This window comes from Ailuropoda melanoleuca, chromosome X (assembly GCF_002007445.2).
Source record: "Ailuropoda melanoleuca isolate Jingjing chromosome X, ASM200744v2, whole genome shotgun sequence".
NCBI lineage: Eukaryota > Metazoa > Chordata > Mammalia > Carnivora > Ursidae > Ailuropoda > Ailuropoda melanoleuca.
This window is the reverse complement of record NC_048238.1, coordinates 32,560,183-32,569,519: the sequence shown is the minus strand read 5'-3', so window position 1 is coordinate 32,569,519 and position 9,337 is coordinate 32,560,183. Positions and strand designations below refer to the sequence as shown.

At 41.4% G+C, this 9,337-nt stretch overlaps 1 protein-coding gene across 1 annotated transcript in view; it reads right to left on the bottom strand.

Annotated features, from left to right (window-relative positions):
* SYTL5 (synaptotagmin like 5) overlaps positions 1–9,337 on the bottom strand; it is a 305,352-nt gene that overhangs the window by 100,437 nt on the left and 195,578 nt on the right. Inside the window, exon 4 of the mRNA XM_034649230.1 lies at positions 7,768–8,057. Within this exon, the coding sequence (XP_034505121.1) occupies positions 7,768–7,886 (119 nt within the window). The 5' untranslated portion in view covers positions 7,887–8,057. The remainder of the gene's footprint in view (positions 1–7,767; positions 8,058–9,337) is intronic.

Here is a 9,337-nt window from a genome sequence, read left to right as displayed (position 1 = left end):
TCCTTGGCGATTCGGGGCCTTTTCTGGTTCCATACAAATTTAAGGACTATTTTTTCCAGTTCTTTGAAAAATGTCCTCGGTATTTTGATCGGGATAGCATTGAAAGTGCAGATTGCTCTGGGTAGCATGGACATTTTAACTATGTTAATTCTACCAATCCATGAGCATGGAATATTTTTCCATCTTTTTGTGTCTTCCTCAATGTCTTTCAAGAGTGATTTATAGTTTCTAGAATATAAATCCTTTACGTCTCTGGTTAATTCCAAGGTAACGTATGGTTTTTGGTGCTATTGTAAATGGGATGGATTCCCTAATTTCTCTTTCTTCAGTCTCATTATTCGTATAGAAATGCAATTGCAACACACATATTCTACATAGGTGACAATTTTACTTATGACTACAGTGACCCTATTATTTCAAACGAAAAAAAAAAAAACGGTCTGGCAAGTATGTTTATTTGGATAATCCAGTGTTAGAAATGCCCCCCGAATATCAGGTTTTTGTGGCCCTCTCCCAAGGCAAGCCCTCCAAGTAAGAATTACTTGGCGGAAAGAGCAGTAGGACCAAAATTTAAGTTGGTTTCCCTATATATGTTTATATGTGGAAATTCTTAAGTTCTTTGGTAGGAAAACCTCCAAGGTTTTAAATTCGGTTTAAAGCAGAGCTGGATTTTCTTTTTTCATTTCCCTGTGACTCAAAAAGAGTTTAGGTTTTATTAGGGAGCCAGTACGTTCATGCTGGGAGTTTCTGTTAATCCACTAAGCAGCTTTGTGGCAATTCCATTAGGACTGAAACAAAATGTTTACCAAACTAGAAGTCCACTCCAACAGGTCTCCTGGTGTTTTACGGGGATAGTGAGCCTTTAGGCTTTTCAGAAGGTCAAACTAATTTTGTTCTTAGTGGTAGTGATAAGATTTGGAAAAACAAACAGCCTCACAGATCAAACATCCATAGAATATTAAGAAGATATTATTGCTTGGCACTTACTGGTCTCCCTAACTTCCAGGCTGAATGTCTAACTCTTGAAATCACTTCAAATCCATTTGAACTGAACATTTAGCTTATCTGCCGGATTCCAAATAACCAATTTGAATACACTTTCCCCTTCTGTTTCTCCATTCTTCTCTTTCCTTCCCTACCCTGTTCTAAAATGATGGAATCAACCACATAAAAACAAAGCTATAATGTGAATGGCAGTTTCCAGGCTGGGATCTGGGGTCTCTTGATGACACTAAGCTCTGGCTTGCTTAGTGGCCCATCTCAGCTGAGCCAGCGGTATGGAACAAAACATAATCCACTTGCACTTGGATTTTAGTCAGCAGAAAGACTAGAACAGCCTGAGGAGCGCGTGTCAGTTTTCACTGTGTAAAAGCGATGCTTCCATAAAAGTCACAGCAACTTCGGATAATGTTACCCAGCTTATAGGTCACAACTGTCCGTAAATACCAGGCTGCAGGAATGTTTTCTGTTCTGTTCCATTTCTCTGGGAGGAAGGCTATGGGTGGACTTGCAACAGGGTCTGAAGAGGTGCCCTGATGGCATAAACATCACAGCATAGAGGACAGGGAAGCCACATGGAGCAGGAGAATCTCACTGCTGATGCTGACCAGCTTGGCAAATCATTTAGGAAGTTTCAGTTGCCACAGTTATCAGAATAGTATGTCCCTCACAGACGACACGGGGATTAAATGAGGATCATTCGTGAAATGAGTAATGCATTCTTTAGTGTGAGGCAGGCGGTGCATAGTTCACTCTTCCCTTTTTTTCTGGCCTCCTAAAGGGTCAGATACATCACCCCAGAAGTTAAAAGTGACCTAAGAGGGGCATGTGAGCTCCCAGAGCCAGACCGGGGGGGCGGGGGCTACAAACTACCGTTCAGCCACTTACGAGCTGTGCAAACTTGGACGAGTTATTTAACTTGGTACTTCAGTTTACCCATCTATAAATGAAATAGTAATAGTTCTTATCTCATCGGGCAAATGAATTTGTAAACTGTCCCTCACAATTCTGAAGAACCTTCTGCTAGTTCTTGGTATTTTCTCCACCTCCAGATGCATCATACTGTTCTTCTAGAAAGGCAATGAAACACATTTATGCCGTTCCAGCACGAGCCTCTACTGATTAAGTGAGGCATGACTATCTCCTGGAGATGGCAGGACCCTGTGAAACCCTCTAACCTCCCAGACAGAAGCCGTGTTCTATCTTTGATAGCTGATGGGTTCCGCTCCAGCTCCATCTCACCTCTTGGACTCTAAATGTCCTGCTGTTTAACGAAGGTGGCTTATCAAGGCTTTTAGGGGTATACAGCTATTCACAAGGCTAGAATCCACCGAGGTGTTGTTTTCAACACCAAAGGTCAACAAATTACAGCTCTTGGGCCAAATCCAGCCCACTCCCTGTTTTTGTAAATACAGTTTTATTGCCCCTACCCATTTGTTTACACGTTGTCTATTGCTGCTTTCAGACTACAAATGCAGACTGAAGTAATCGTAAGACAGAACATATCCCCTGTAGAGCCTATGATATTTACTATCTGGCCCTTTACAGAAAAAGTTTACTGACCTCTGGTCTACACCATGGATAAAGCCTGATTCAGGACTGCAAACTTCTTTATGATTCTGGATCCAACAAACATTAATATTGTGTCTCTGCTCACCTTTATTTTTTTTGAAGATTTATTTATTGGAGAGAGAGAGCATGAGAGCGTGAGCGGAGGACAGGGAGAGGGAGAAGCAGGCAATGTTGGGGGATGTTTCCAAGACACCAAGGGCTGGTTTGTCTCCATGCCAGTGTGTGTGTGTGTGTGTGTGTGTGTGTGTGTGTGTGTGTGTGTGTGTAAATGGGGGAGTAATCTGTGAAGCTGGGAGGGCCAACCCCTCAGAGACAGGAATGGAGAGACAGCAGAGCCTTGGAGAGGCCGGGCACCAGAAAAGACTCCTCACAGGCCATGTTGAGCTCAGCTCCTAGGAACAGCAGGTGCTTTGGGCTCAGGCAGTGGCTGGGGGCTGTTGCACCTGCTGTGCTGGGCTTTCAGGAGGGGCTGCTGTAGCCACGGGCGCATCCTCAGCTGGGTCCAGGTACCCATCCAGGTACCCATCCAGGACCCTGAGATTATGACCTGAGCTGAAAGCAGACACTTAATCAACTGAGCCACCCAGGTGCCCCTCTGCTCACCTTTATTATTTCAATAATAAATACATAGCATTTGGCCTACACAGGGTTCTCAACAAATGTTGATTACTTCTGAATCTTAGCGATTATAGGATGCCCTGGGCTGCATGTAACAGAAAATCAGACTCAAATTGCTATAAATAACACAGAAATATATTGATTATAGAAGAAGCCTAGTGGTGTGGCAGGTTCTAGTATATCAGGATGTTGGCAACAACTCTCTGCCATTCTTTTGGCTCAGCTTCATCATTGTGCGGGCTTTCATCCTCAACAGCAACTGTGATAACATGTTTCATTGAACATGTCCCATGGGAAAGAGAACTTTCCATCAATCTGGGCTATATGTTTGAGTGAGTCACCTTTGGTCTCATGTCTACCTCCAGAGCAATGACAGTTGCTAGAGGACTATTAGTCAAGGGATGATTAATTACTTTTAAAAAATCCACAGCTGGAGCTGAGCAAAGTCGAGATTTGGGTAGGGAGGAAGACGAGAGAAATGTATGCTGTAAGGCGACCAGCAGAGTTCATCACTGAGACAAGCCCAAGAGTAGATGCCAAAGAGAACATTAAGTCCAGATATGTTTTCATGCATTGTGGACAAATGGAAATGACATCTTCTCAGTAAGAATAAAGCCCAAATGAACTGCTAAAATTATAAATTGAAGATTTCTTGTATAGGCCAATACCGTGAAGTAGACATTTAACAGCCTTTGTTTTTAGGTGTGGAAGATCAAGCAGAGTAAGGTTTAGTTCATGAGATTTTTTTTTTTTAGGAGTAGGTACTATGAAACATGTCCTCTTTTTTTTAGGGTGAGCTCTTCCAAAGTTAGAAAAATCTAAGGTACAGACTGATCAACAAAGATCTTTATCTTGTGCTTCCGAACTCTCTTTTTTCCATTTGCATTCACTGTTGATAGCTCAATTTTATTAGCATCACTTCCTCCCTCTTTCTTCACTGCATTAAAGCCATCACTAGGCCGGTGATGGGTATTAAGGAGGGCACATATTTCATGGAGCACTGGGTGTTACACGCAAATAATGAATCATGGAACATTACATCAAAAACTAAGGATGTACCGTATGGTGACTAACATAACATAATAAAAAATTATTATAAAAAATAAAGCCATCACTAAAACAAAATGATTTGTTCTTCACAGAGAACATTTAAAATACTCTTAACTCTGTGATAGTTGAAGCCTGGGTCTGGATATCTCCTACCATTTCTTCCTGCTTGGTCTGAAGGAAAACAAATACATTGGAGCTTCTTGGGTGAACCTAAAATGCTCTGTTGGTAGGTGGACACCTCTTCCCAGCCTACAATTCATGCCTGGAGGTAATGATCAGGCTTGCCATGTGCCTTCTGGGTGCAGAGCACCTTCGGGAACACCCAGAGACCAGTCCCATTTTAATTAATGCCCCCCTTCAGGGGCTATGTGGGCTCTAGAGCACAGCTGGGCATCAGGTCTAAAGCACTGATTCAATAAAATTTTTACATTCTTCCATTTTTCTATTTTTTTTAAGAATAACCTACTGAAATGAATAAGCACACAAAGAAATAATAAATCCACTGCTTTCCAAAGGCCAATTTACTAACTTTCCATATCATTTACTTCTCTGTAATCATCATAATTTTTAAAACTTTCCATGGTCTTCCATTTCCTTCTGAAACTCATTAGTAGAATCGGAAGGCAATTTTGTGGTTCGTGGTAAACAGATAAAACACAGTTGACATGTAACTGCTAATGTCCAATCTTTTTCACATTTCAAGGCCAAGCTCAAGCGTTAGCTCTCCTGTGAAGCCGTTCCTTCAATTTGTTCATAATTAATTCCACTTCCTCTAGAAACTGACAAAATATCAACCTACACTTCTATAACATGGTAGAAACAATTTCTGCAACAGCAAGTAGGTTCCCTATTTGGTCTGGCAAATCTCTTGGTTGGGTTTTCCAAAAGCTAACTCTGAGATGAGGATTTGTGTGCAAGCGGCTTATGGAGTACTCTCAGGAGGGACATAAAAGGGAATAGGGGAGGCAGGAGAGAAAAGGGGAGACGGGCTAAGTAAAGGTGTGGTCTTTAGGTGGAGTCCAGCCTCAGCATGATCCCACGGGAAGCTGTGAGGCAGAAGCTACACTGTAAAGTCTGTTAGCCATCGGCTTGGGGCTGCCCAGTAGGGACAGAAACTCAAGTCTGCCTGGTACTTGTGGCTCTCTAGTCCTACCGGCAACTCTAGCTACCCAAGGGTAGTTCTCTAAGGAAGGTAGTGGACACCATCCTTAGCAGTAAACATGTGGAAACTAAGAGATGAGAGCACAGACCCACAAGGGACCCAAGTAGAGCTCAGTGGAGCACTGCTAGTGTTCACTACAACACATACCAACGACAGGGCTGATGATTAGAGCCAGCAATGATTAAGTACTTACTGCATGCCAGCATTCTTCAAAGGTCTTGATAATATTAGCTTATTTAGTCCCTACGACAACCTTATGAGGTGCCTAATGTTATTATTTCTGTTTTGTTAAATGAGGGAACTAGATTTATTCATGGAAGCAACCTATCTAAAGCGACACAAAGATTTCATGGTGTAACCAAGATGTGAATCAACAAATGTGGCTACATGATTCAATAGCACATACTCTAAACACCACGCCACTCACTTTGGTGAGGCTTCTCAATACACAATGCTGTTAAGAGTCGCAGAGCCCGAGTCATCTGGCCTGGGCTCGTAGGTTGGCAGCTGAGAACAAAAGGAGACAACATATCTAATACAGTTGGTGCAGAAAAAAAAGTAATAAAATATTAGTCAACACTGCTATTAAAGAAGAGAAGAAGATACAGCAGCTTTAAAAAGAAATCTATTTTCTATAAAGGTATCGCTTAGATCTGTCAAAGCCTTTCTTTTGCTTTCCTCAAACAAGTTTGAAGAGCCTGGAATTCAGCAACTTTATTCTCAATAGCTCTGTTGTATATTATACATTTGGCTAAACTTCTTTATAGAGAATAAGAGGAAAGGATAAGGGAAGAAACCGAAAAAGGAAAAGAGTCTAACAGATTCTTAGGAAAAGTTGGTGGGAATGATGGAAGCAAATATTCTGAACAAATTCCTATTCATTGTACTTCTGCGTTTCTGAGGATGTGGCCATTAAGTTGGGTTTTCCTGAGTAGAGTGATGTTTAATTCCCCCGTGCATGTCAGCAGTTACTAGCTCCACCTCACCTCCCATAAACAACATCACTTTTTACAGCACATTAGAAAATTTAGTCGCTTTTCATGACTGAATACAAATACCAAAAAACATCATTTCTGATATCTTTAAAAATCATTAACTGCCTTAACCTGAATTCCAGGCATAGAAAAACTGCAATAATTTTCATCGAAGCCTTTATTTCTTTAAGATAGGTTGAATACCTATGAATGATGGAAATAAAAATTCTGGACTCTTAACTATGAAGTAAGCATCAATCGAGAATATTTCAATGTATTTCTAATTCTAGGATCCTAGTTCCTTGGGGCACACTGAAGATCTTTGCAACATATAAAGATAACCTTATGACAAGTTTTCTCCTCAACAAAAAAAAAATAAAATAAAATAAACTTAAGCTTTTGTGGTCTTTCCCTAATTTTCCTTATGGTTGACTTCCAGTTTCATAGCGTTGTGGTCAGAAAGATCACAGTTTTGGGAGACACATAAGACACAAAAACTACCTGTTGCACAGTAGGTAGTCGCTGAGAAGGGACCCCTGTTTATCTCTGCTCCTCTAGTCAGGGGTGAGAGGTAGTAGCCAAATATTTTTAACAAGCAGCACAGCACAAGCAGCAACCAATCCCAATGGATGCGACAACCAATCAGAACAAAGCTGTGACCATTCAGGGGGGTGATGCAACCTATCAAAATGGATGCTAGCTGAAACACAGGTGAGGGAATCCAGCTAAATATCAACCTTGCCTGCAACTGATGTGAAACTCACCTGTGCCCAGATTACTCAATGTTACTCACAGAGAGACTTATTTTTAAATATTCTGGTAATTTCTGGGGTAAAATGGGAGTTTTTCACTCTCCAGATCCCCTCCTGCTCTCAGCTATGGTGAGAAGGAATTCCCGGAAAGACTGGCCTGAGAAAGGCACTGTAAGTAAATAATTGTGAACTTACATACCAGGCACTGCACATGTCTTATCTTCCTTCATCCTCACAACAACCCTATGAGGTGGGCACTTTTATTATCCTTGTTTTAGGGATGAGGAAAGCAAGGCATGGAGAAACCGAGTCACTAGATCAAGGTCACACAACTAATACATCTCAGAGCTGGTATTCAAACACAGGCAGTCCTTCCACTTCACTACTACTTCGGAGGTTCTGAGCAAATGGGCATTCTCAGAAACACCATATCATCTGCTCGATTCCATCCTCCCATCTAGCTAATGATAAAATATCAAAGACATTTTCTGATATTTGGGCTACTGCTGGGAACCCACGAAGTCACTGACCAACATTTGTCCCCAGCATGGTCACAGTTGCCCAATTTCTGATCTAACGTTAGCTTCAAAAAGACAGCAGTCAGGAAAGGCAGAAAAAAAATTTAAAAAAAAATTATTACCTTATTCTCTTGTCCTCCACTTTTTTCAAATATTCATCTCTCTTTAAGACTCCCAGGATCATTTCCTTCTCGTGATCTAACAAAAACGACAGATTGATAAACTCCGAGTTCTTAGACATGGTATTCCAGAAGCAGCTCTGAGTGGCAGTGGCTGAATCTTCCAGGTGAATCAATATCCACAGTTCTTAAGGCCTCCCCTGAACAGCCCAGAGTCACTCAGCTGTTTGACGGCAGAGCGATTTTATAACGTCTCTGAGGAAGTGCTGATGGTAGTCGGGTGTCCTTCGAGGCTACACAGAAAAGAGATACCACTGGGATTACATTCCAAGAAAGTCATTATTGTTCTAACTGGGAAAGATCACCAAAGCCTTTGCTGTGGTGTCCAGTCAGGGGGCAGCTGAGTTTCACCAACGTTGATGAATGCCAATCCTTCAGGATGGCACAGAGCAGGGATTAGATCTGCTGGGGCAGAATACAGAAAACCCAGGGAAGACAGAAAGCAAAGGAGAGGAAAATCGGAAAAATTAATTAGGCCATTTTCCAAATAGCACACACGGGGTCTAATTTTTGAAATAGTGATATACTTAACCAAAAAATTTTAATAATTACTGTGTGTTTATGATGAAATATTATTTATATGTAGCTGATTCCAGGCTCTCTGTGCAAATTCAGCTTTTTCCCTTATAATAGTTTCCTTTACCAGCCAGCTCCTGTTACCACCCTTACAGCTGACTCATGGGTGAACTGAGTCACCACTGCGGGACACTAAGTGCACACTCTGTACTGTCCCTTAACTGGCTCCCTCCTATTCCTTCCCTTCCTCCCCACAACTAGGACCACTTCGTAAAAAGCACTGCTGGCAAAACAGATATGAGTCAGTGGTACATGTATCCATTAGAAAGTTTCTCACAAACATAGCAATGAGTGAAAAAAAAAAATCAAGTTAGAGAAGACTTCATGCAGAATGCCGGCATATATGGGAAGGAAAAAACTTATAACAACATTATATCTAATTTAGGAATATATACATTTGTAGTATCATTACAATGGATTTCAAGGGGAATGCAGAGATACAATCAAAGAGAACACAGGAACTTCAACCATATTGAATAATGTTTTATTGTCAAGATGACTATTTCTATCTCATGATGTACATATTTGTGAATTATTTTAGGTATGTATTACATACCACAAAATAGATGTTTCAGCACTTATCCTTGTCAACATTAAGAAGCTCACCGAGCCTTGTCCCTCACCCTAACTCTTGAGCATATTCTTTCATTGGCTTGGAACATAGATTCTCTCTATATATCCTCATAAGAATGAACACTTTAGGCCTATGGCCTCATCCCCTGACACTGTCCCTCAGTTTCCCTCCCAGGCCTATGAACTACAGTCTATTGTGCAAGTTAAACTTGGTTTGCTTGGTTATAGCAGGTTTCTAAGCATAACTAGATAGCCAAAGCCTGCTTTAGGGGCTCCCGGTTGCCACAAGGCTAGGCTGACATAAAAATCTCAGGAGATCTGAAAGGACAGGATCTTGTCCAGAGCCTAACTTTCCAAAGCCCCC